Genomic DNA, 27792 nt, shown 5'->3' on the forward strand with positions numbered 1-27792 from the left:
ACTGGACTTATTGTCCTCATGTCAATCTGTCCATCACACCTTCCCGAGTCACATAAAGACCAACATTACTCAGTCTTTCCAGTCTCTCCAGGTTTTTGAGGGATTTTTGCAGCCAAGATGTTTTGTTCTCTGGAAAAAAAATTAATTGGTAGAATCACAAGCACAGGATTCTTCTTTTAAACTCCTAACAGTGAAGACACAAATATAATGTCTTATGACTAATGAGTAGAATAGCTATACTCATGTTTATGTGAATGTCAGAGGGCTTTGGCTGAATTTGTTTTGTAATGACATCAAACAACATGCCTCTGCAAAAAAAAAAAAAGTTCTATAAAATATATGATTACAAAAATCACAAAATCCTGGAGGTACAGATTATAAAATGGTTGAATTATTATCATATGTATATATTATATTTCTTTATTTAAATGTAATGTATGTCCTGATTGTTTCCTCAGTACCTGTAGTGTAGAAGCTCCTGCTCTCTGCATGTTGCTGATGATGGTTTCCACTTGTCCTCGGTCTCTCATACGCACCGATGCATTGTTCAGCTCCGGAATCTAAAAAAAGACAAACCTTTAACTCTATTAAACTGATTTTATTTGAATGACTCAGGCAGATCTTTACTGTAATCACATCATCACTAGATCCAGTGAAAGGTTCTTGATCCTGGCCCTGAGGTGTAGCACACAGGACAACGTACACTGCGCTGACTGGACATAAAAAAAAAAAACAGCGGGAATAAAGGTCTGGTGTTTGAGAGCTGGATGAGCCTCTGATTCAGTTCTAACTGTAATGCAGAATTTGCAGGTGAACAGAGAGGCAAAGTGTGAAGTGGGGTAGAGGACATGATTGGCTGCGCACCAATCAGAGCTGGAATATAAAAATTCACTGTGTCTCCTGTTGCAATATCACCAATTACAAGTGATAAGCTTTAGGATGAGCTCGTTAATGTAAAAGTGCATTATTGACAGAACAGCTGTTATAGAGAATTAATTAACATCTGAACACCAATCAGAACGCAGCAGCCTGATTTAAAAATCCAGAGACTCTCTAACAGTCTTCACTCAGTCAAGATAAAAACATATCTGACCTCATACTACATATCTCACCTGCAAACATTAGAACACACACACACACACACACAGTGTGTTAACGCTGAGTATCATTAACTAGCTGGAGTGTGTTTCTGTTCATCAGCTTTCACACACTGACCCCAACACCCAGCTTTATTAAACTCACTAATCACTACAAACTACAAGAAAGTACAATTCTATTCAAATAAAATAAATAGTTTAATTTAAAGCATGTCTCTCACAAACCAGAAACCAATAATGGAAATAATTATATACTTAAATATACACAAGTAAGCAAATCAATCAATCAATCAATAAATAAAATAATTATTAAACAAAATTATAATAATAATAATAATAATAATAATAATAATTATTATTATTATTATTATTATTATTGTCGGGGTTCGATTCCCGCCTCCACCTTGTGTGTGTGGAGTTTGCATGTTCTCCCCGTGCCTCGGGGTTTCCTCCGGGTACTCCGGTTTCCTCCCCTGGTCCAAAGACATGCATGGTAGGTTGATTGGCATCTCTGGAAAATTGTCCCTAGTGTGTGATTGCGTGAGTGAATGAGTGTGTGTGTGTGCCCTACGATGGGTTGGCACTCCGTCCAGGGTGTATCCTGCCTTGATGCCCAATGACGCCTGAGATAGGCACAGGCTCCCCGTGACCCGAGGTAGTTCGGATAAGCGGTAGAAGATGAATGAATGAATAATAATTATTTTTATAAACACATGGCATGTAATAACACGACACTTTTACTAGTCAGTAATAATACAGCTGTGGAACAGACGAATGAATGACGAGGTGAAATAAATTAGTAATAAACAGATAACGATGAATCATTAAGGTTTTAAACATCTTACCATTTTAAACATAATGATCCGAACTGTGCGCGTTTCTAATCCTGAATAATCACCGTGTTTCCCCACAGGAAAAGAAACGAGTTAAGACTTTAATAAGGAAACCTGTGTCTAAGTAAAACAACCACAGTCGAAACATACAGAGTCGAAGGACAATTTAGGTAGCTGTGAATTTCGCCTGATCAAAAGTTACTTAAAAAAAGATTTGACTTCTCTCATTCCTGTCTGATAAGAGGTTTGATTAATGTTTTACTGAATAAAATTAAAATGAAATCACAGTAGAGAAAATAACATTTCACCTGGCTTAGTTAATTGGGTAATGAGTGAGATCTTATTTTATCTCTTAAGCAGTTAATATTATGGACATACATTTATGCTGTATTGTTTCAATTCATTTTGGATTGTCTCTGGTCTATATGGAACATTTCCTGTTTATCAGTTTTACAATCATGTCCATTTCCTCTGTATCCTTACATTTAGTCTATTTTATTTTAGCATTTAAACAACACAAAACCCTCATTGTTGTAACCGTGAAATTGTTTGTGATTAACAGAGAAAACAGCTCCTAAAGCACATTACACATTGTGGTGAAATATAATCATTATCATTATGCTGAGATAAAAATTACTTGTCTTTTTGCCAAGAAAAAAAAGAAGAAAAAAAGCCGAAGGACCCTTTAGGTATCTATAACTTTCGCCTGATCAAAAGACTATAGTCTTTTTTTGCAGGGATTCATTTAAACTCCAATGAATGGAATTAAACTGATGATTCACTAATTTAATATTAATAAACTCAAATTGTACACGACAAAGCTTTAATAGTTATGCAACATCATGTTAAGAGCTGAACTCAAGGATTTAAAGATGATAAACATTTTTGTCTGTTTACAAAATAAAATTTTAAAAGATTATTAACACAATAAATATGCTCAGGCGTTATCAGAGGGTGAGGTGCGTGTGTGTGTGTGTGTGAGAGAGAGAGAGAGAGAGAGAGAGAGAGAGAGAGAGAGAGAAAGAAAGAAAGAAAGTGTGTGTGTGTGTGTGTGTGTGTGTGTGTGAGCGTGAGCGTGGGAGTGGGGGGGTCACAGAGCTTCTCGTTAACCACGTGATCTGAAAAGTGAAAGAGAAAGTTGTTTGTGTTGTTTTTTTGACAGAAATGGGTACTGCGCTGAAAATGTACTTTTATTTGTTGCTGTTAGTTTTCATCTGTGACGGTAATGTAAAGTATAATTCTGCTTGTTAGTGCTCTGTGAATCCACTTTTAGTTATACAAAGCTGAAATGCAGTGTAAGATTTTATCTGAGTGAAGATGTTTTTTCCGTTTTAACTAATAATAGTTCGTCTAGAGACTCAATGTGAACCAGGAAGAGAAAATAATAATATATAATACATAAATAAAAACTTATAATAGTGTGTTGGAACATGTTTAATGTTACAAATTATTTATTTTGTGTTTAATTTGCTAACCCATTTAATTATTTAACGTTATCCATGGTACTAATTAAACTGTTCAGTCTTGGTTTAGAGCTCCCCCTAGTGGCAAGTTTGATGTCGCTGTAATTCTGTTATTTCCGGTATTCACGTGAATCAGGAAGTAAAAATGCTCCATGCGGGCATCGGTAATGATGGCTCTCTTTAATCGCCATATATTTGTGACCATTATCAGACCATTAAACCTGTGGACAAATGAACTTATTGTCTTCAGAGTCGTGTGAGGGAAGGGAGTTTATCTGACTGTCAAGGCACTAACACATGTTGAGGACAGTACAAATAGTTTGTCCTGGAGAACTGCAGATCAACCTGAACCAGGAAGAAAAAAGAATATATAAATACATAACATTAAATTTACATATAAATACATAAATTTTATAATATATAAATACATTTCTATAATGTGTAAACACAAATATTATTTATAATATCTAAATAGATTTGTTATTATTTAATCCAACACGTATTTGTTAAAAACAGAAATTGAGGGTGTGGTTCATGCATTTGCAGGAAGTGATAATGTTCTTCCTCTGTTGATACACTACAAGGATCAAAAGGGAAATCACTAGATAAATTTATATTCCGAAACTAGATAAAATTTATTTACACACCAAATTTATTCATATTCATTATGTAGCCATTATCATTAGCATCTAAACATTGAGGAGGAATTTCTGATAACAGACTGTAATAGAAAATAATTTTTTTAAGATTTTTTTATTACAAGACTAGTTACAACCAGGGATTGGCTAATGTCACACTGAATGAGACTAACACCATCAGTCCTACCCGTGGAACACCATTTTTACTGTTGTGATCTCCCTGCCAGTGGAATTTTTACTGTTGTGATCTCCCTGACAGTGGAATTTTCTGGATTAAAGTGAAAGAAGAACTCCACACAAGTACAAGAAAAAGAGGGAAATACACATTTTCCTACTTCTTGTATATCTTGAGTGACATATAGCTCTTCCAATCAGTGGCAAGAATTCTGTTAGCAAAACTATACCTACTTGTTCCAGTTTGTCTGATTTGTTATTTTGGTTTTGGATTTCTTATTTCGTTATGCACTTCTGCCATTAGTGTTAATTTCGTCAGACGAGACGAGACGAAATATGTTCAACAACCTTTTTTTTTCATGACTAAGACGAGACGATGACAAGACTGCACCACTGTCCAAAAACGCTGACTAAGACTAAATTAACATGCATTATTGTTGACGAAAAAAGACGAGACGAAAATGTTTTGTATAAAATAAAAACTAAGATAAAATCTCTCTTCATTCAAAACAATTGTATTGTTTCCGCTAAAGAAAATAGTGCGCTCCGTCTCTACGGTTAGAATCCTGTGTGTTCGAGTGTATGCACTGTTTAAACGTGTGATCTCAACTTCTCACTGATACTTTTGTGATTCGCGGAGTTTTGACAAGTTTTATAGCCTTGATATTGTTTCTTATTCAAAAGTGGTGACAGAAAAAACTCAGCACCCCCCAACCTGAAACCTCTTCCCATGCCTCTGTCATCACATCATAATCAAAATTAATAATTAGGCTTAAAACCAAATGTATATGTAAGGGAATCAAGTTTAACAATTACATGTAATATTGCTCCAAATATCATCAGTAACGGTGTGTGCAATACCATGTATAACTTGCATTAAGTTGGTAATTTTTATATATATATATATATATATATATATATATATATATATATATATATATATATATATATACACACACACACACACAATTTTGATCTTAGGCTTTTCATTAAGTTATTTATTTCACCTATTACACTTCTGTTCCTGATATTATTGCATTTAATGAGGCCTCGTTGTATTTATTTTTACAATAGATTCCAGATGTGGTCAAGCTACAATTTTTTGACTAAAACTAGACTAAAATTAAAAGACTTTTAGTCGACTAAAACTTGACTAAGATACCTTGAGTTTTCTTTTGACTAAAACTAGACTAAAATGACGAGACTTTTAGTCGACTAAAACTAAGACTAACAAAAAAGATATGTGAATGACTAAATATGACTAAAACTAACAAGGACATTTGGCACAAGACTAAGACTAAATTAAAAATAGGTGACGAAATTAACACTATCTGCCATCATAGTTGCACCCACTTGCATAGGACTGCACCCACTGGACTTTTGGTTCTGTAGGGAATTATGTAAACTGGTATTGCCTACATGAAGGAAAACCAAACAATTGTGGGAAGAATATTGAGACATGCTGACCTGAACAGCAGTTAACACATTAGGTAAACATATTTTAACAGTGTTTTTATTCAATGTAGGGTTCAATGTCCATGGTCCACCTGGTCCTCCCATTGTTCAGCTGGGAGACTCAGTGATGCTGCCCTGCTTTGTCAAAACTCCTATTCCATTGGAAGAACTGGAAGTGGAGTGGAAAAGAATTGACAGTGAAACTCTAGTGCACTTGTGGCAGGATGGAGAAAGTCGACCAGAGTCTCAAAACCATCATTATTATGAAAGAGCTAATTTCTTCACAGAGGAGATCGCTCATGGAAACTTCTCCCTCCTGCTTACAAATGTGACCCGTAAAGATGTAGGAGTTTATAAGTGTACTGTTTACACAAAGCTGGATTCTGGAGAAACTTTGATTGAAATAAAGGAGATTGGTGGGTAAAGTTGTCCACCGAATTTAAATGATATTCTGTAAAAATACTAGATTTTTAAAACTTGGTCAATTATTATTTTTATTTCTAATCAAAATTGCAAACAATTCCCATTACAGAGCGCTTGATCGTCTCTGGAGCCCACATTATGTCTGCCTATGCAGGTGAAGATATCACTTTGAATTGCTCTGTAGACTCTCATATCACACCAGAAAAGATAGAAGAGGTGTCATGGAAGAAAACTGATGAAGATATCTTAGTGCTGCTCTATCAGGAGGGTGAGATCCTGACAGAGTCGACCGGTGAGAGATATGTGGACAGAGTAGAATTCTTCAGTGATGAAGAAAGAAAGAAAGGAAACTTCTCTTTAAGACTGAAGGATGTCCGAACAGAAGACAAAGGGCTGTATATGTGTTTAGTGTTCTCTGGGGAATTATCAGCTAACACAACTGTGGAGGTACAGCAGCTGGGTAAGTCACTGTATTTTTCGACACAAAACCTATAAAGATGTAGCAGAGCTGAGTGTCTTAATAAGTTTTCTATGGATTAACAGGACTAACATCATGTGGTGTGCATTACTCTCATTTTAATAACTCTGGTGTTTCTGTCACGTAGGTCTTTCCTTTCTGCATATTGCAATTTTCATTTTGTGTATTCTTGGATTTGTAATCGGATCACTTATACTAGGCTTCCTATCTTACACATCTTATAAAAAGGAAGGTAAGTCTGGCCTTCATTTTAATACTTCAGAAGTTTGGAAAGTTTACATTTTACCTTTATGTAAAATTAATACACATTCTTTTTGTTTGTTTATTTGTTTGTAGATGACAGCAGGAGAGCGCTAGGTGTACAGTGTGCACATGTTCTTATTCCTAATATTACTATGTCCATTGTCTTTATCATCTGGGGTGTTACTGAGGGTAGGTATTGCTTATATTGCTTATAGTTTATATGTACATACTGTACAGTACACATACAGTTTTTATAGTTTTGTAATTGATGCACAAATACATGTATTTGTAGTTAGATGAAGTTAGCAATCATATTTGTTCATATGGTTACATATATTTTGCCTGGAATTAACATGTCTCTCCTGAAGGGTGCAATTTATTCTGTCCTGGATAATAATTGTCCCAGTATTTCTCTTTAAAAAATGTAGAAGTGTATTCAGCAGTTTGTTAGACAGGGTGAAATTCAGACTTGACATGTTTAGAAGTTAGGTCTTCCATATTGACAGTATATTGTTGCAGGAAGTGAAGTTGTAGTTGTATCTCATCAATTGTTTCACATTTGTTTCATTTAGCAAAATGGATTCCATACTCATTATTCAGCAGTTCATAGAGTAGCATTGGATCTGCAGATGCTTCATGCCTATGGCTACATCATGCACAGTATTTATCCCTGTGTTTGAGTGAATATTGTGACTGCTTTTCCCCTTAAGCATCAAGTTAGCATCCCAACTCTGTTTCACCCAAACGTTCCCCAGGACTTGGTGGTCTACCTTTCCATCCAAGGTCAATTGTCTTTAGTTCTCCTTGACGAAGAAATGCTACAGAGGAATGGCTATGTCAGTCAGATTCCTGAATGCCTCAAAATGGCTTATGGCCTATCAGGCAGAGCAGGGTGAAAAAATTAATGTCTCACCCAGCCTGTACCTCCACAGTGTCCAACAGAGCCATGGCCCTGATAGAATCTCAGAAAGCATGATGGCTCACCCTGTCATGTCCCTGAAAGATACGCACATGCCACATGAGGCAATGGACACCCACAGGTTTTTTTTAAACATGGCTACATAGCATAGCATTTAACTTGTGCCAAACAATCCTTCAGGTCCTAGAGATACATAGGCTAGGAACCTTTAACTCAAATGTGACTGTTGGGGCCGATAAGGCCAATATCTTCTGAGGCAAGTCATTTTGGAATATATACTTTAGATGTTTTCTGGCCTCATAGAAGGGAGAGGGCATGCATGTGACAAACAATATCTGAGGCAGTACAAGAAGAAGCTGACCCACTGTGCCCAGGCTGTTTGGTTGAAATACATGAAAATATCTTCCTATTGTGATGAATCTGGTTGTAAATGTAAGGGGCCATCAAGGTTATGGGGACTGGACCATCCACAATGATATCTGTAAGTGATTTATTGGCATGTAAAAATAGATTTCTTTGCATTGAGAGAGGGAATGTTCTATTTCCTAAGTGATCAGGATGTCCTAATTAGGATCCTTTCACACCAGTGGCCTATGTCTCCTTGCCTTCAAATACTCTCTGCCCAGTGCACCTGTTGTGGAATGTTGGTATGTTGACAAGACAGGGGATAAGGTGATTAAACAAACTATTTGTATCATGAGCTGACTGACCATGAAACACCATGTCTTGCACTGGATTAAAGAAGCAATAGTGTTAATTTTCTATAGCATCCCACAGGCTTTCACCAATCTGGTCCTAAGGATTTATAAGTTTGACATAATTTTGACTTATCCTACCATGGTTTAGCATGTGAACCTTCAAACAGACACACCAGTTTGATTGTCTACAATCAGGCTTGGTCTTTAAGTTAAGCTTGTAATACAATTTGGAAGTCACAACACCTGACTCAAGCAAATGCTTGAAATACATTTAAATTTATATTTATGCCCTTATCCAGAGTGACTTACAGAAGTAACTCAGTAGAAATGTCAGTACAGGTTCAGTAGATGGACTAAGAATACCACCAGTTAGTTTTAAATTGCTGCTAACTTAGTTTATTTCAGGAAGAATCTGGTCTTAACGTTTGAATACTGCCAGTGACGCAGATTTACATTTTACATTTACATTTACAGCATTTGGCAGACCCCCTTATCCAGAGTGATGTACAGTAGTGCTTAAGTCTCTGTCATTGGATACATTAACTCTGGTTCACTAGGTTACATACTTAAGCAACCAGCTCTTCAGACATCATGGGAAAAGTGTAAAAACAACAGAAAAGATGTAGTATTAGAGAAGGAGTAAGTCCCACCTCTGCAGTGCACACATCACTTCTGACAGCTAAACCTGACTGGTGTGAATGAATATTGCTTCTGAGGGACATTGCAAAGATAAGTCACTTGTGCCACTATGGTTACTGGAGTTCTCTTATAGTAACCTAAAGATATTTAACTCCTTGTTGTCTCCCTATCTCCGTCAGCATTATTATAGAGAACACACAGCTGTACTGCCAATAAAAGAAATTAATTCAGATGTGCTGCTTTTATGCTAACATTTATTGTTATTACATTTACTATTTATTGTTATAACATTTACTAGGTTGTTGGTACAGTTCTGAAGTAAAGAGACACCATTATTACTAAAAGTCAGTTGGTTCTTGGTCTAACAATTTCCTTATTGGCTGAAATACATGAATGAAAGAATGAATGAATAAATGAATGATAAAATTACGGCATTATTGTATTTTTCCTTCAGGTTTTTTTACAGAAGCAGCAACTTGTTCAGCGCTTAATTTTGTTCGGAGCCTTTTCCTTCTTTGGATAGCACTCCATTTGAAAACATTTCAAGGTATGATTTGATGATCAATGAAAAGTCCATTTTAAATTCTCACTGCTGGGTCATGAGACCCACGTAACAGTTTATTCATGGTGCCAACCCCATGCCAGAATAATCGGAGTAACATGCTTTTAGCATATAATCCTTTAACAAATAGTTTGTCTAATTTTCTTTGTAAAACATGTGTAATGTTAGATAACAGAGCAAGAAACAAATACATTTAATAATCGCTACCATTACAATTAATTATGAAGTTTTAGATTTTACAGTTTTTGGAACTCAGCATTTTGTGATTTTTCTCTTTTGTCTAAAAAAAGTACCATTTATTATGCTTTTTGGCAAAATATTTTAGTAAACCTATATTTCATTTAAAAAAATATAATTTTTTGTAAATGATGTCATGTTAAAATGTTGAAAAATTCACATGCACTTTTCATTTTTACTGTGACAGAAAGTGGGGGTGCTGGAGCATCTTAATCTTAATCGGGACTTTACCACAGTACTATATGTTTGTTAGCTCAGTGTGTATAAAGGTTCACACATCTGATAAACTTTTTACTTCTCATGCCTCACCTATCTGATTACTTTTCATGCCTTACCTGTACATCTCATAGAATTTTTTCCACATTTTGAATACTTGTCCCAAGTCAACCTTTCACTTTTTGCTACCTCCAAAAAGTTCAACAGTACTATTAATTTCTTTATTTAAGCTTTTTGGAGCTGGCAATTGGGAATAATGTGGACTATATGTGGGATTTGGGAAACACTTGCCAATTCTGTTCTTGTATATTGCAGATTTTCCCTGCCGATTAATTAACCACTTCCCAATTCTACTACAGTATACTGTGATAACTGGTGTTGCTTATTCTCGTAAGTATACATGAAACCATCACACTATTATAATCTGCAGTAATATAATTTTAAAATAATGTGCTTCTACTCCATGGATCAATTCTGTATTGGGTATCTGCATACAGAATGCTACCTCATTGATTACACAGTGTTATGTTACTGTACATGGTCCCAAATCTCAGGGCCTCAGCTGCAGCAATCATCACTCTCAAAGAACACAGTAAACTTACATATTTGTGTCTCCAGCAAGAGTGGGCGATTATTTTTATAGAAATGTAGAATGTATGTATTTGTTTATGTGTGTATTATGTATATGTGTATAGCCTGGGATGATGCTACAGTTTCATGGAAAGAAAATTGTACTGTATGAATTGCAATATTTTATATAACTACATTATTTAATTCCTTTAAATATTTTATTTCTGCATTTCTTGAAGCAAAATGTTTGATCTTTTTGTTTACAAAGCACTGTATGTATTTGTGTAAAATATTCATTAATAACATTTTTTGTAATTGTCTAGGTATTTTTGTGGATATCTTTGATAGAGGACACACTATATACAAAGTGTTTCTGTTACTGTCACCAAGTTTTCTTCTGCTTGCTCTCATTAAAGGTAGGTGTTTCAACCATTTATTGTTTTATTTTGAACAGTTCTTTATTGTGTGTGTGTGTCGCGGTAAGTGCACCTCCCACGCCCACCGAACACCAACACCGAGAAGCGTCTCCAGAATACTAGCTCTCCCGGACTACACCACCCAGAATCCACCACTGACTCTGATTGCTCCGCCACCTGTTCCTCATCAGCCGCTTTCTATAAAGACTGAACTTGAACTTGACACCAGTGCGAAGTCTTGATCTGTTCCGACAATCATTCTGAGCAATTCCTGATTTTCTCTGTTCTGGTTTCGGTTTCTGCTTCTGTGTCCTCGTTTGTGATTGTTTTCTGACTGCCCTGACCCTCTGCCTGTTTTACCAATTCCGATTTTGAATGCTCTCTGATACTGTGTTTACTTGCCCTGACCCTGCCTGTACGACTACGAGTTTGTCTTTATTAAAGCTGCAAATGGATCATCCGCCTTATGACTCTTCGTTACAGAAGACTTCGCCGCCAAACGATCCAGCTGCGGTCTTTCAACTCGCAGCTCGGTTCTCCGATCAAGCGCAACAGCCTGCCGAACGACACCAGCAGCTAACGCAATTCACCGCACTCACCGATGAGCTCGCCGCAGCGTTGCAGAGCCTGCCAGGAACCACCGGCGCACCGAGCCCTCCACTTCCGGCGATGCCTCCCACAGCCGTCGCGTGTGCTGCCAGTCCTCGCCTCGCCTTCCCAGAGAAGTTCAACGGGGATCCCGGGAGGTGTAAGGGATTTCTTATGCAATGCTCGCTCTTCGTGGCACAACAGCCCGCTATATATCCGACCGAGGCCAGCAGCGTCGCCTTTGTGTGCACTCTCCTCACCGGCAAGGCGCTGGATTGGCTACGAGTTTGTCTTTATTAAAGCTGCAAATGGATCATCCGCCTTATGACTCTTCGTTACAGAAGACTTCATCGCCGAACGATCCAGCAGCGGTCTTTCAACTCGCAGCTCGGCTCTCCGATCAAGTGCAGCAGCCCGCCGAACAACACCAGCAGCTAACGCAACTCCCTGCACTCATCGATGAGCTTGCTGCGGCGTTGCAGAGCCTGTGAGGAACCACCGGCGCACCGAGCCCTCCACTTCCGGCGATGCCGCCCACAGCCGTCACGTGTGCCGCCAGTCCTCGCCTCGCCTTTTTGGAGAAGTTCAACAGAGCGAGCACATTCAGCACGTGAACGCCAAAGCATATACGCCAAAGCAGAAAAGTGCGAGTTTCACAGAACCTCGACGGCGTTCCTGGGCTATGTCATTTCGGCCGAGGGGGTGGCCATGGACGATGCGAAGGTACAGGCGGTACTATAATGTCCACGACCACAGACCATCAAGGAACTGCAACGCTTCCTGGGGTTCGCAAACTTTTATCGTCGCTTCATCCGCGGATTCAGCACTATCGCATCACCGCTCACGTCCATGACCAAGAAAGCCCCAGCCCGTCTCACCTGGTCACCGGAGGTGCTTTCGGCGTTCCAACGCCTGAAGGAGAGCTTCACCTCGGCACCCATCCTTCACCACCCCGATCCGAACTGACCATTTATAGTGGAGGTGGACGCCTCCAACACAGGAGTCGGAGCCGGCCTGTCTCAGCGCCAGGGGCCGGCCAACAAGATGTTCCCGTGCGCGTACTTCTCCCGCAAGTTATCTCCCACGGAGCGCAATTACGACGTGGGAGACCGTGAGCTGTTAGCCATGAAAGCAGCATTTGAGGAGTGGAGGCACTGGCTGGAGGGTGCGCGAAACCCGTTCACAGTCTTGACTGACCACAGTAACCTGGAGTATCTCCGTGCGGCCAAGCGCATGAACCCCCGGCAGGTAAGATGGGTGATGTTCTTCACGCGCTTTCAGTTCTCCGTGACCTACCGTAAAGGAAGCAAGAATGCTAAAGCTGATGCTCTGTCAAGTGTGCACCGAGAAGTAGACCAGGACGCACCGCCTGAACCCATCATCCCCGAGACCCGTATCCTCGCTCCGATCCAGTGGGACGTCCTGACAGAGATCTCCCAGGCCAACGCACAGACGCCGCCGCCTACCGAGTGTCCTCCAGAAAGAACCTAGCCTCACCCACAGGCGAACGGACAAACGGAGCGGTTAAACCAGGAGATCATCCGCTTCCTCCGCTCTTACTGCCAGAGTGGAGCAGATATCTGATGTGGGTCGGAGTATGCGCAAAACTCCCTCATCAAACCCGCCACCAGCCTGACTCCCTTTCAGTGCGTCCTGGGATTCCAGCCTCCCCTCTTCCCATGGTCCGGCACGCTCACTGACCTACCGGCCGTCGACGACTGGTCCTGCCGGAGCGAAGAAACATTGAGCGTGGCGCATCGCCAATTACAGCAAACCGTAAGGAGACAGAAAGATCAGGCCGACAGACACCGCAGGACACACCCGGAATATCAACCCGGTCAGTGGGTCTTGCTCTCGACCCGCGACATCCGCCTTTGCCTACCCTGTCGCAAACTGAGCCGGGGTTTGACGGGGAAGAGGCGTACGGAAGAGGAGAAGTCCACGACCTGCTGGACTCCAGACGCCGAGGAGGTCACCTGGAGTACCTAGTTGACTGGGAGGGCTACGGTCCAGAGGAACGCTCATGGGTGAAGGCAGGGGACATCCTGGACCCCTCGCTCACAACCGAATTCCACCAGCGATATCCTGACAAGCCAGCTCCCCGTTCTCGAGGATGACCCCGGCGTCGCACACGCCCTCGCGTCGGGAGCCGCTCGCGGGGGGGGGCTCTGTCGCGGTCAGCGCACCTCCCACGCCCACCGAACACCAACACTGAGAAGCGTCTCCAGAATACTAGCTCTCCCGGACTACACCACCCAGAATCCACCACTGACTCTGATTGCTCCACCACCTGTTCCTCATCAGCCGCTTCCTATAAAGACTGAACTTGAACTTGACACCAGTGCGAAGTCTTGATCTGTTCCGACAATCTCTGAGCAATTCCTGATTTTCTCTGTTCTGGTTTCGGTTTCTGCTTCTGTGTCCTCATTTGTGATTGTTTTCTGCCTGCAATGACCCTCTGCCTGTTTTACCGATTCTGATTTTGCCTGCTCTCTGATATTGTGTTTACTTGCTCTGACCCTGCCTGTACGACTACGAGTTTGTCTTTATTAAAGCTGCAAATGGATCATCCGCCTTATGACTCATCGTTACAGTGTGTATGCGTGTGTGCGAGCAATGGAGAAAGAGAGGGAGAGAGACATGGGGACATTACAGTTGGAAATAAACAATATAATGTTACTTTTAGGAAAAAAATTATTTATATATTATATTTTTTTTATGAAACTTTTAAAATTACTCTTAATAAATTTTAGAACTGATGCACAAGTACAGATACATTACAAAAGAGGCTGCAAACCGTCCCAGTGCACTGCTGGAGGTCCTGATTTGAAGAAGCCAACAGGACAACATCATCTGCAAAAAGCAGAGACGAAATCCCGTGGTCCCCAAACCGGACACCCTCCGGCCCCCGACTGCGCCTAGAAATCCTGTCCATATAAATAATGAACAGGACCGGTGACAAAGGGCAGCCCTGCCGGAGTCCAACATGCACCGGGAACAAGTCTGACTTACTGCTGGCAATGCGAACCAAACTCCTGCTCCGGTCATATAGGGACCGGACAGCCCTTAGCAGAGGGCCCAGGACCCCATACTCCCAGAGCACCCCCCACAGATCACCACGAGGGACACAGTCGAATGCCTTCTCCAGATCCACAAAGCACATGTGGACTGGTTGGGCAAACTCCCATGAACCCTCCAGCAACCTGGTGAGGGTGTAGAGATGGTCCAGTGTTCCACGACCGGGACGAAACCCGCATTGTTCCTCCTGAATCCGAGGTTCAACTATCGGCCGAATTCTCCTCTCCAGTACCCTGGCATAGACTTTTCCGGGGAGGCTGAGGAGTGTGATCCCCTGGTAGTTGGAACACACCCTCTGGTCCCCCTTCTTAAACAGAGGGACCACCACCCCAGTCTGCCAGTCCAGAGGCACTGTCCCCAGCCGCCACGCTCTGTTGCAGAGGCGTGTCAACCAAGACAGCCCCACAACATCCAGAGATTTGAGGTACTCAGGGCGGATCTCATCTACCCCCGGTGCCTTGCCACTGAGGAGCTTCTCAACCACCTCAGTGACCTCAGCTTGGGGGATCGATGAGTCCTCAACTGAGCCCTCTGCCTCTGCTTCCTCAGTGGAAGACATGTCGGTGGGGTTGAGGAGATCCTCGAAGTACTCCTTCCACCGTCCGAGAATGTCCCCAGTCGAAGTCAGCAGATTCCCACTCGCACTGTAATCAGTGTGTGCAGGGCACTGCTTCCCCCTCCTGAGGTGCCGGACGGTTTGCCAGAATTTCTTCGAGGCCAACCGATAGTCCTTCTCCATGGCCTCACCGAACTCCTCCCAGATCCGAGTTTTTGCCTCTGCAACCACCCGGGCTGAAGCTCGCTTGGCCCTCCGGTACCTATCAGCTGCCTCCGGAGTCCCCCGAGCCAACCAGGCTCGATAGGACTCCTTCTTCAGTTTGACGGCATCCCTTACTTCCGGTGTCCACCACTGGGTTCGGGGATTGCCGCCACGACAGGCACCGGAGACCTTACGGCCACAGCTCCGCGGCCGCGTCGACAATGGAGGTGGAGAACATGGTCCACTCAGACTCAATGTCTCCAACCTCCCCCGGGATCTGGTTGAAGCTCTGCCGGAGGTGGGAGTTGAAGATCTCTCTGACCGGAGACTCTGCCAAATGTTCCCAGCGGACCCTCACAGTACGTTTGGGTCTGCCAAGTCTGTCCAACTTCCTCCCCGGCCATCGGATCCAACTCACCACCAGGTGGTGATCAGTTGACAGCTCTGCCCCTCTCTTTACCCGAGTGTCCAAGACATACGGCCGGAGGTTAGATGAAACAACCACAAAGTTGATCATCGACCTCTGACCTAGGGTGTCCTGATGCCATGTGTACTGATGGACACCCTTATGCTTGAACATGGTGTTTGTTATGGACAAACTGTGACTAGCACAGAAGTCCAATAACAGAACACCACTCGGATTCAGGTCGGGGGGGCCGTTCCTCCCAATCACGCCCCTCCAGGTGTCACTGTCGCTGCCCACGTGAGCGTTGAAGTCCCCCAGTAGAACGACGGAGTCCCCGGTCGGAGCACTTTCCAGCACCCCTCCCAGAGACGCCAAGAAGGTCGGTACTCTACACTGCCATTTGGCCCGTAAGCACAAATAACAGTGAGAGACCTCTCCCCGACCCGAAGGCGCAGGGAAACGACCCTCTCGTTCACCGGGGTGAACTCCAACACATGGCGGCTGAGCTGGGGGGCTATGAGCAAGCCCACACCAGCCCGCCGCCTCTCACCGCGGGCAACTCCAGAGTAGTAGAGAGCCCAGCCTCTCTCGAGGAGTTGGGTTCCAGAGCCCAAGCCGTGCGTGGAGGCGAGCCCAACTATATCTATTTGGTATCTCTCAACCTCCCACACCAGCTCAGGCTCCTTCCACCCCAGCGAGGTGACATTCCATGTCCCTAGAGCCAGATTCCGTGTCCGGGGATTGGGTCGCCGAGGCTCCCGCCTTCGACTGCCACCCAATCCACATTGCACCAGCCCCTTACGGTTTCTCCTGCAGGTGGTGGGCCCACAGGAGATCTTACCCATGGGGTAAGACCCGGCCACCAGGCGCTCGCATGTGAGCCCCAACCCCGGGCCTGGCTCCAGGGTGGGGCCCCGGTTGCGCCATACCAGGCGACGTCACGGACCTTGCTATATTTCTCTTCATAAAGGGGTTTTGAACCGCTCTTTGTCTGGCCCGTCACCCAGGACCTGTTTGCCTTGGGAGACCCTACCAGGGGCAAAAAGCCCCAGACAACATAGCTCCTAGGATCATTCAGGCACGCAAACCCCTCCACCACAATAAGGTGGCGGTTCAAGGAGGGGATATATAAATAAAAATATCTAAAAAAAAATAAAGCGAGGTTCAAGTATCTTACTGTGCTTCCTCGTATTGCCTTTCTTCACTGTTTGCCATGTTGAATGTATTAAATCTGAAACCAGCAAACGTCCCCTAAATTTCCATAGTGCAAATAGTGCATAGTGCCCAGAATTTTAGGGAAAATGTAGTAAAATTACCAGTTATTCAGTCATACTATGCGTCTGAGCCAAGCTGTAATTTTAAACAACTGCAATCTCCTCTGAATGTTTCAGAGTTTGCTTGATTTTGCATTTTATTTCTGCAATTCCAAAATAGTGAAATCCTGTAGTGACTTGAAACTATTATTAACTATTACTAATAGTAAAACTATTACAGAATATAACAAATACCAATATGAAATTCACATTGCTCCTCGCTCGAGTCTAAATCATAGAAGATTCATTGTGCTGGAGCTGAACCTCAGACCGCAGCGTCACTGAGACACCTCTGTGTTACAAGTCTGTAGTTTCAGCTGAAACAATATGAACTTTTCACTACCTGGATTTAAATCCACACTTAGTGAGTGTGCAGACTTCAGCATAATAATCTAATATCTAAACGTCTAATACGCTGAAACTGAACATTTCTACATACAGTAAATATAATACCTGTTTAGATTCAATTTAATTGAATGGCTGTTCTTTTGTACTGCAATGTAACATCACAATGTAACATCCTAACTGTAATAGTGTAATCCTAACTTTCTTTAATGATTAAATTATACATTACAGAAATAATACAGCACTGTTTAAAGTATTAGCCAATTAAAAAATACAGTTTCTATTATTCAGTTATTTTAAAAAGTGATATTATAGATGTTTAATCAATTGCTTTATATACATTATTGAATAAGGTTCACCATTGCTGCTGACAATGATATGTTTCTTTTTAAAGAGACCTTTCAAACTTCTGAAATAACCTATTATTAATTCTTTGTTTTACAGAAATAGGATACTGTAGAAAAATTCTTCCAGCTGGCTACAGTGCTATAGAACTTAGCAATACTCTACGAATGGTTGTTATTACAATCCGATATGGACTTCATCAGAGTAAGTATCACTTTTTGGAGGTAATATTACATTTGATTGATGTACATTTCATTATATTTTCCCAATTTTTAAAGGTAATTTAAAAATATAATATACAGTATAATATTTAAAAATATTGTCATATTCTGTTGCCTCATTGTCTATACCACTGATTTATTTACCACAGAATCAGTTTAACCATGTAAGATATTAGTTTTAGTTGTGTATCTGAATCTGAGTCTGAAGCATAAGTACAATGAAACCTATTAACTTTATTAGTATAGGTTTTATATTACTGTAATTAGCATGAGAATTAGTTGTATATTTCAAGCAAAAGTTTTATATTTCTCTATAACCCCAATAACTCTAATTATTCTCTGTTTTTCAGTAAATTTGGCTGCAGCAATTTTCACTTTATTCTTTCCAACCTTGCAATTGTTTTGGATTTCTTTTTGTAATATTCCCAAACGTTGGAGTAAGTACATCATGTAATACTTACCTGTTTTAGATTATTTATTTTTGACAGTCAAACATTACGAACATTACATTACATTTTGTGTTCTATAAATCCATATCCTTCTTTTTATATTACTGTGTTTTTGTGCCTTTTGTTTATGTTTTGTGTATTCAAGCATGTTTGCCCTGCTCGATCCTCTGTTATGCTTTTTGCCTTTGCACCTGTAACTCCTGCTGTGCTTGTCTTTTGCAGAGATTTTCTGTTTTTTATTCCGCTTTCAGTTTGTGTTTCTGGTTTTGTGTTTCTTGGTTTTGTGTTCTGTGGTAACTTTCATTTTTAGATACTACAGTAAAATTTTATAACATTATACATAAAGACATTATGTTCCATAAGACAACAAGGAATTAGAGACTAAGTACAATCACTCAGTTCCACATAAAGTGCATGCGTACAAACTTGTGCAGGCAGTGTTATGACAAGAGACAGTGCAAAACAAAGAGTACAATACAAACAGTACACTACAAAACACAATACAGTCGCACAGAGAGCAGCGCTGACCATTGTATTGTCCTACACAGTGTAAGTGAGGATGTTTTGTTAAATCAAAAATTATACAATTATTACCATTCTGTGTGATCAGCCTTACATTTGTGAACATTTTACACCTGTAATTTTTTTCTTTCTTTATTTAACCAGGTGAGTCAATTGAGAACCAGTTCTCATTTAAAATGACGACCTGACAAAGAGGCAACAAAAAAAATACAATACACAAACACAGCTATAAACAATGACATGTAAAAACAAACAAAAAACTAAAACCAAGTACAGTGATCGTGAATTAGTGACTGAATTGAATATTTGAAGGAAGAAAGCGATATAAATGAACTAAGCTTAAGAGACTGCTGCAGGTGATTCCAATCATATGCAGCAGAAAACTGAAAAGAGCATCGACCAAAGGACGTACAGACTTTAGGAATGCAAAAATTAATAAATCGGCTAGCGTGCAGATTACGACTTTTATTATTAACATTAAGAAGGGACTGTAAATACAAGGGAGTTTTACCAGTAAGAGTTTTATAAATGAACAGAAACCAATGAGTTTGTCTGCAAGAATTAAGAGAAGACCAATTCAATAACAGTACAGGAGGCAATGGTGAGTGTTAAATGAAGCTCCAGTCACAAAGTGGATTGCAGCATGATAAATAACATCCAGTTTATGAAGGAGAGTTTTTGAAGCGGAGCTATAAACTATGTCACCATAATCCAATACTGGAAGCACTGTCGTCTTGACCAAAATTTGCTTAGAAGAATGGGTAAAAGAAGATTTGTTACGATAAAGAAAAAAAATGCGAGATTTAACCTTTCTGACCATTTATCCTTTCTGACCAGCCAGATACCAAGGTATTTATAGAATTCCACATAATCTAGTTCAGACCCATCCAAAGATAAAATTTTAGGCAGATGTTCAACATGTGGTAGATTTCTATCGAAAACCATGCATTTTGTTTTAGTTGTGTTTAGTAATGTCTATTTTATCTGTGTGTGTATGTGTGTGTGAGTGTGTGTAAAGCTTGTTGGTAGAGAAGATATTGCCCCCAGCTGTACAAATGCATATTACAAGTGTGAAATATTTACAAATGATTGTTTTTTTTTTGAGGCCTAATAAAATGCAATGCCCAATGTGTGTGTGTGTGTGTGTGTGTGTGTGTGTGTGTGTGTGTGTGTGTGTGTGTGTGTGTGTGTGTGTAAAGCTTTGTTGGTAGAGAAGGTGTTGCCCCCAGCTGGACAAATGAATATTACAAGTGTGAAATATTTACAAATGAGTAGCTTTTGTTTTTTCTGGAGGCCTAATAAAATGCAATACCCAATGTGTGTGTGTGTGTGTGTGTGTGTGTGTGTGTGTAAAGCTTGTTGGTAGAGAATATATTGCCCCAACTGGAAAAATTCATATTACAAGTGCAAAATATTTACAAATGAGTAGCTTTTGTTTTTTCTGGAGGCCCAGTGAATTGCAATGCCCAATGCTTGTGTGTGTGTGTGTGTGTGTGTGTGTGTGTGTGTGAGTGTGTGTGTGCTTGTGTGTGTGAAGCTTGTTTGTAGATCAGATTTTGCCCCAGCAGGACAAATGCATATAACAAGTGTGAAATATTTACAAATGTGTAGCTTTTGTTTTTTCTGGAGGCCCAATGAAATGCAATGCACAATGCTTGTGTGTGTGTGTGTGCGCGTGTGTGTAGCATCATTTCGGTAGATCATGTTTTGCCCTCTGCTAGGCAAAGGCATATCAAAAGTGTGAAATACTTACAAATATGTAGCTTTTTTTTCTGGAGGCCTAATGAAATGCAATGCCCAATTTGTGTATGTGTGGGGGTGTGTGTGTGACTTCAGTTTAGCTCTGTTCTGGGTATTGAGGAGTCTGATGGCCTGATCAATGAGCCTGTTACACAGTTTGGTTGTGAGACCTGGATGCATCTGTACTTTTTCCCAGATGGCAGGAGGGTGGAAAGTGTGTGTGAAGGGTGTGAGAGGTCATCCACAATGCTGCTGGCTTTGCAGATACATCGCTTGGAGTAAATGTCTGTGAAAGAAGGAAAAGGGGTTCCAGTGATCTTCTCAGCATTCCTCACTGTCCGGTGCAGTGTCTTGCAGGGTCAAGATGGTACAATTCCCAAACCAGGATGCTCTTGATGGTCCCTCTGTAAAATGTGGTTAGACTGGATGGAATTCTTTGTAAAAACTAGAGACACTGCTATACTTTATTGGTGATGGAGCTGGTGCTGAGGGACTACTGTAGGTGATCTAGTTCTCCTCCAGGTGAACTTAATGGAATTTGGTGCTCGGAGGATATGTTGATGTTCATAAGAGAATGCTTGCTCTGTGCTCTACTGAAGTCAACAAAAATCTATTGAGTCAAGTTTCAGAGACAGGTTGTTGGCTGTTGCATCTCCTCTCTGTCTGCTGACTTGGCTTTTTTGCTGATGAGACCTATCATGGTCTCTTGATGATGTGGTTTGAGCTGTGCATTGCTACACAGTCATGAGTCAGTGAACAGCAGTGGGCTGAGCACACAGCCCTTAGGTGCCCCAGTGTTCAGTGTGGTGGTGCTGGAGATGCTGTTTCCAATCTGAACTGACTGAGGTGAATCAGGTGCAGAGAGATGATTGTGTTAAATGCTGAATTTAACCTATGAACAGCATTCATACGCATGTGTCCTTTTTGTAGTGTTTATGGTATATTTTATTGGATTTGGTTACTTTATTGACAGTTACGTGGTTTGCTATCAAAGCAATAACATTATTTATAAAATAATACAGAAATGCGTCTTTATATGTATGTATGTTTCTGATTGCTGACTGCTGATGAATTACCAGGTTCACTCTCACTACAACTAATTCGCATGTAGTAATGCCAACAAAATACCATTAAAGGCAAAGAGCAGAGAGCTGAGAGCACATAATATAAAAAAAAAAACTCAGCATGAAATGAATTGCTCAAAGGCAGAACTGGATGTGATACTGAGTCATGCCACCAGGGAAACTTTTCTTTTAGTATAAATATAAAGTTACACATACAGAGAAAAAACATCAGATCAATTCATTAGTTAATTTTTGAGTAACCATGGTAGCTTGTTGAGAGTAGCAGTAAAACTCAGGCATTAATATAAAATACACAGGCAGATGAAATATTATACACAATCAAAATTTAAAAAAAAAATGTTGACAGTGACATAGAGAGAGTGACAAAGAAGAAATTAAATCTAAAAAAGAACCAAAGTTAAGCTTGTGTAGGATGTTAAAAATAGAATTTTTTTGGTTGGGGGACATTCCTTTAATGTTTCTGAAGTGATCTTGTAATAGTAATTAAAGTTTTGCCCCAACATTTCAAGTATTCAGACCACAGGCAAACAGGCTGTAGGATGGCAAAATAAGTAGGTATATAAAGCACTGCAGAGAGCATCAGATGATGCCAGATTCACTTATACACTATTTTATTCTAATAATATTTCTGTAACACTGAGGAAACAGCAGATAATTAAATAATCCAGTTTCAGCCATTTCTCAAACGACATACTACTTCTATATAATTCCACAGCTTCTGAACTTAAGACCTGATTGGAATCTCAGTGGTGCTCAGATGAGATAAAAACTTTTGAACTCTATCAGCATGTTGAAGTAGACTGAACGCATGGAATAGCCCACAGTTCCACTGCAAAACATGGAGGTGGAACATGGATTATTTGCATCTCTTCTGAAGATGAATGGCATTGTCAATTAAGCCAGGATTCTTTGGACCAAACCTCTATTTTATCATTTTTGTAAATGAAGGAAATTAATCTTTGATTAGAGTTTATTATATTTATTAATTTGTAAAGAAAGAAGCAGGTATTGTAGATTCTGTAGTTTTGTAGCAGATTTAATAATTTCACTAATACCAGTGAAAGATGGGGCATTTGTAGATCTACATAAAATGAGCTGTTTGTTGTTGTAGATTATTTATTCTGGGTATCAGTGATGTTCATCCTGGAGGTTCTAAGTACATCAGGGTCAATCTACCTCCATTATGATGCAATTATTGATATGAAAGGTAAGTACTAGTCTTGTTTCATTATTGTTTATTTACTTTAACACTGGATGATCCTTGCATGGATTTTATGTACAAAAGAAGGAGCTTCCTGAATAGGAAGGCGATCAATAAACTAAGAGCAGAAAGCTAATCTGTTTTAGCTTTAAATGTGTTTTACTGCAGTTTAGTGAATTATTTGTACACTGAACATTCAGGTAACAAAAGTGCCATGATTACACTGGAGTAAATATGTATATATTTTTTTCGTAGAACGTGATGCATTGGTCTGTGTGACTGCGTTCCTCCACATCCTGACCTTGATAACACTGTTTAGACATTTAAACTATTTACCAGGTATTACTTACTTTTTAAATCTTTTTCAAATGCCTTTTATTTTAATATCACATTTTTAAAAGCTAATACATTAAAATCAATTCAACAGAAAGGGTTAAAACTACAATAAAATGAAACCATAGGTTTTACAACACAAGTTTTTTCAGAGAACAATACAGAGTAGAGTGCATACAGATTGGTGTAGAAATGTGCATGTCATTTGTTAATGGGGAATGTCTTGGAAATGGGGAATTTTATATGTTGATTTTCCTGTTAAAACATTTAGTCTATGAGTTACAGCTAATGAATTTTAATCAGCAGTACTCTTTATTAACAAGCACAAAAGAACAGATTCTCTAGATTTTAATCCCCCTCAGGGCATCTCCTCTATAGTACAGACCACATATCATTAGCATTTGCTTCCATGTAGAACAGTTTAAGCTGAATGAAGATGGGATATGTCTGGTTTTGTTCATTACACAGAAGGATACTAACTTGATTGGTCTAACTGTTACTCCAATATTAAGCAGCATACACGTGGCATGTGCTATATGTTGTCACACCTTAATAATATATTTTTTAAAAATAATACATAGACTACTGCTGAGGTCAATTCTCAAATCAAAAAGAATGGCTTAATTTTCTATAATTGTACAGACCTGAGTATTTATAAATATTTATATGAATAAAAAATTCAAGCCCATCCATGTTTTGATATCTTTTAGGCAGTCTAGCAATAAATTTGGAGAGCTGGTATCGCATTGATTCAATGGCAGATAAAATTGTGTGTCATCTGTATAACATTGAAATGAAATGTCATACTTCCTAAGAATGGACCCCAATGGATGCATGTACAGGGAAAATAGCTTCGGTCTAAGAATAGACGACTGAGGGATTCCACAAGAGTAGAAATAAAGACATATAATTATTCATGTCGTTTTCTATTAGGAGACATTTCTTTAACATTTATAGAATGAGTCTCGAGTAGTGTAAGATGGCATTGTTGTGTAAAATGGCATTTTTACAAAGATGCTTTGTAAAAGTCAGTAAGTTTCCTGACACAGGAGTTTGATTTTTAGCATTTATGCTGTAGGTGCTATAGAGAAATATTTCTTTAGCAGATTTTAATACCTATTCATGTACCTATTCATTCCATAAACATAAACCATCAGAAACCAGTTGAAAAAATAAGCAGACCCTTCCTACTTCCACAATCAGTACAGGAAATTTAGTAGCCTGGGTACTAATGAAATACACATAATTAGTTCATCATTAAGAAGTGAACAATAAAGAGATTTTTTTTCTATGATCACAGACTTGACCAATGGTTTTGCTTTATTATCCACAGCACAACAATCTGAGTCCAGAAACAGAGGAACACAGCGATGTGAGTACAAAGTTAAAATAAGCAGACCCTTCCTACTTCCACAATCAATACAGGAAATTTAGCAGCCTGGGTACTAATGAAATACACATAATTAGTTCATCATTAAGAAGTGAACAATAAAAAGATTTTGTTTCTATGATCACAGACTTGACCAGTGGTTTTGCTTTATTATCCACAGCACACCAATCTGAGTCCAGAAACACAGGAACACAGCGATGTGAGTACAAAGTTATTTTCTGCCACAGTACAGTGCTATGCCTCAATCAATGGTTATCTGAGTTAACATCAAGCCATAAAAGACCTTTAAACTAAATTACAAGTTGAAATGGAAAAGTTAATGTTTTCTCTAATTCTCTTGTATTTGTATTGCAGCTCATTTGGTTGTGTTCATGTTTGGTACAGTGGGGGTTGTGTTTCTGAATGCTGTTGTTTTATCAGTAGAGCTGATCCTAAAAGCACGTGAGTGAACTGTGTGGTCTGTGTGGTTTTTTATAATAACAATAGAATTATTGAAAAAAAAAAGATTATTATAATAATAATAATAATAATTATTATTATTATTATTGTTGTTGTTGTTATCATTATTATTATTAATAATAATAATAATAATAATAATAATAATAATAATAATAATAATAAATTACTGACAGATAAATATGATATTAAACACAACAATATTTCTGAAATCATTCCAGTTAATATATACATATGGAACTTTCTTTTCTTTTCCACTCATAATTATAAACAGGAAATGGTGAGCGGACAGTGGATCTGCGACTTATTCTCCTACCAACTGAAAGCGTATTTGCTGTGTGCTACCTTACTTTACAAATATCTGCTTTCTGTAAGTATAATCTACTGGATCTGTTTAGTACTTGTGTTCACTCTAAACATGATTAATTTCTGTTCTAAAAGACTGTCATGGTTTGTCTTTCACGAAGGGAAGAAGAAAAGAGAAAGGTATGTGTGTATTTTTAAGGGATATAAATATATAGAACGATATAAAATATAATAGAAAATATATAGAAAATTTTATATTTTCATTATTACAGATTTAGAAAAGACATGGAGAATCTGCGACAGCTTTGTGTGTGTATACAGAGACAGAGGGTCAGTATATGACTTTGTGGAATATTTAACATAGAATAAATAGAAGCAAATCTAATCAAAAACTGGTTAAAAACATTAACTTTTGTCAGTTTCTACTTTCATATGAGACAAATAAGCAGAACATTTCCTAAAAATAATGTCTCATCTTTAACACAGGATTCACCTCCACAATGTAATGAACATGAACTGCAGAATCTGGCTTCTGTTCCTCAGCCCTCAGGGTCTTAGCAGGTAAGAAATGTCCCACATCCTTTTATTCTTCAGTAATTGTGTATATACTGTAACTACATAGAGATTGAAAAAGAATAAAACAATAAAACCTGATCCACAATTCATTTATACTTATCATATGTTCAGCTGCATACTGTATCTCCATAAGTTAATAAGAATAGACAGAGTGATGCATTTTCTTATTATGTTGGGCTTATCATATATTTTTACTCAAGAATAACCTTCACCCTTTTGTTACTAGCAAAAATGCATCAAACAAAAAGCCAGAAGATTGACAAAGTACATTTACCTGGTTTCTGCAATGATTTTGTTAGTTGTTTAGATTATGCAACTCCAGAGATAAAAAAAGGATCTGTTTTATTGCTGTTTTGGGGAAAACAACATTAAATAATTTTGTTTCTTTCTCAAAATCTTTTAGAAACAAACTCAAGAGATTAAAAAAACACAACAGATTTCAACATGTAACAATTTTTTCCCCTAAACATGAACATTCTGAACATCAGGCATTATTCCAACTCAGATTAACCTCTGGACAGATGGTCTTATGTTTGTCTCAGGAATATTCTAGTAATAAAATTGATTTAATCAACTGTCTTACTGTCTGCACAATTCCCAGGTCCTGTAGCTCAACAAACCCAAACCTTAACCCCTCCACCACCAGGCTTCACAGTTGGTTTAATCTGCTTAAAGAGACCTACAGTATAGGATGTTGATTTTGGGGTTCTATTTTTATGTTTGAACATTAAACAGTCTGACCTTGGACTGAATTTGCTAAGATGCTCACTAATGAAATGTACAGAGCAACTGTATTAAAGGTTCTCCTCACATGCAAACAGTCCTTCTCACTGTAGAATGGTGAATCCTGAGTTCTGGCTGTTGTCCTTTTCATCGTGGTATAACGAAGAGACACACCAGAGTGCTCCAGAACACCAAATTGGCCGTAGTCACACCTCATTGAAGATGACATAATGTTGTGTATTTCATTAGTAACCTGCTTGCTAATTACTTTTTTAATGATGCAGGAAGTAGTAAAAGTGTATTTATTGTTTTTGGAAAAAAAATCTGGTTCATTTTTAAAAATGTAAAAACATGAAATGTGGGATATATGTATATAGATTTTTTTTACTTTATATATCAAAGTTTACAGAGTAATATTTTGTGTAACAGAAATACAGTGTTTCATGTTGATTGTTTTATGTTATTGATACCAAATCTCATGTATTGTACTGGATCTAGAATTCAGCAATATGGACCTTCCTGGTCTCTTATAATAATAATAAAACAAAAATAAATTCATTAATATTGTTTCATCACTGTCTTTTTTTATCCTTTTGACTACAGATGTTGATGTGCTTTATTGTTCTACAATTATTCTGTTATAATTATGATTTAAACCATGACTTCTCCAAGGAAGGCCTGTAACACACTGATATTAGATTTATATTAAAATAATGCAGAATGAATTTTCTACATTTTTGTACTGGAAAAAAACAAGCATTTTAATTAAAATGAGGTTTTTCTGGGACCATTTGGAGATGTGAGGGCTGCCAAAATATCTGACACTGTTGTTAAAAATGATTTCAAAACAATGATTTAAAAAAAAGATGAAATATTCAGTGGCTGTAAACAGAT

General features: G+C 39.1%; 2 protein-coding genes across 7 annotated transcripts in view; one reads left to right on the forward strand and one right to left on the reverse strand.

Moving 5' to 3' along the window:
* Positions 1-2111, reverse strand: part of LOC132840686 (7-methylguanosine phosphate-specific 5'-nucleotidase-like) — a 6551-nt gene extending 4440 nt beyond the window's left edge. The window contains exons 1-2 of the mRNA XM_060862564.1: positions 1943-2111; positions 462-560 (exon numbers count right to left, since the gene is read on the reverse strand). Coding sequence (XP_060718547.1) covers positions 462-560; positions 1943-1954 — 111 coding nt within the window. The 5' untranslated portion in view covers positions 1955-2111. The remainder of the gene's footprint in view (positions 1-461; positions 561-1942) is intronic.
* An 896-nt stretch (positions 2112-3007) lies between these two features.
* On the forward strand, positions 3008-27460 carry LOC132840693 (uncharacterized). Of its 6 annotated transcripts, none has more exons than XM_060862578.1 (20): positions 3008-3152; positions 5732-6076; positions 6193-6543; positions 6689-6793; positions 6898-6993; positions 9515-9607; positions 10391-10465; positions 10969-11061; positions 17996-18100; positions 18468-18554; positions 23025-23120; positions 23370-23453; positions 24781-24819; positions 24998-25036; positions 25192-25278; positions 25568-25663; positions 25735-25779; positions 25872-25929; positions 26086-26160; positions 26997-27460. In XM_060862578.1, the coding sequence occupies exons 1-20, from the start codon at positions 3095-3097 to the stop codon at positions 27127-27129; spliced, it is 2160 nt and encodes a 719-aa protein (XP_060718561.1). In that variant the 5' UTR covers positions 3008-3094; the 3' UTR covers positions 27130-27460. The 6 variants fall into 6 exon arrangements, with proteins under 6 accessions (XP_060718561.1, XP_060718571.1, XP_060718598.1 ...); XM_060862588.1 differs by having other exon boundaries at positions 27012-27460; XM_060862615.1 differs by having other exon boundaries at positions 25761-25779; positions 27012-27142.
* The last annotated feature ends 332 nt before the right edge of the window (positions 27461-27792 follow it).

Source organism: Tachysurus vachellii, chromosome 2 (assembly GCF_030014155.1).
Source record: "Tachysurus vachellii isolate PV-2020 chromosome 2, HZAU_Pvac_v1, whole genome shotgun sequence".
In the NCBI taxonomy this organism is placed as follows: domain Eukaryota; kingdom Metazoa; phylum Chordata; class Actinopteri; order Siluriformes; family Bagridae; genus Tachysurus; species Tachysurus vachellii.

Bases quoted from the DNA above. Each gene is read 5' to 3' on its own strand.
- LOC132840693 (XM_060862578.1), top strand. From the start codon at position 3,095: ATGGGTACTGCGCTGAAAATGTACTTTTATTTGTTGCTGTTAGTTTTC. The intron at 23,121-23,369 runs GTAAGTACTAGT...TTTTTTTCGTAG, and splicing joins TGCAATTATTGATATGAAAG to AACGTGATGCATTGGTCTGT. The intron at 25,279-25,567 runs GTGAGTGAACTG...AATTATAAACAG, and splicing joins AGAGCTGATCCTAAAAGCAC to GAAATGGTGAGCGGACAGTG.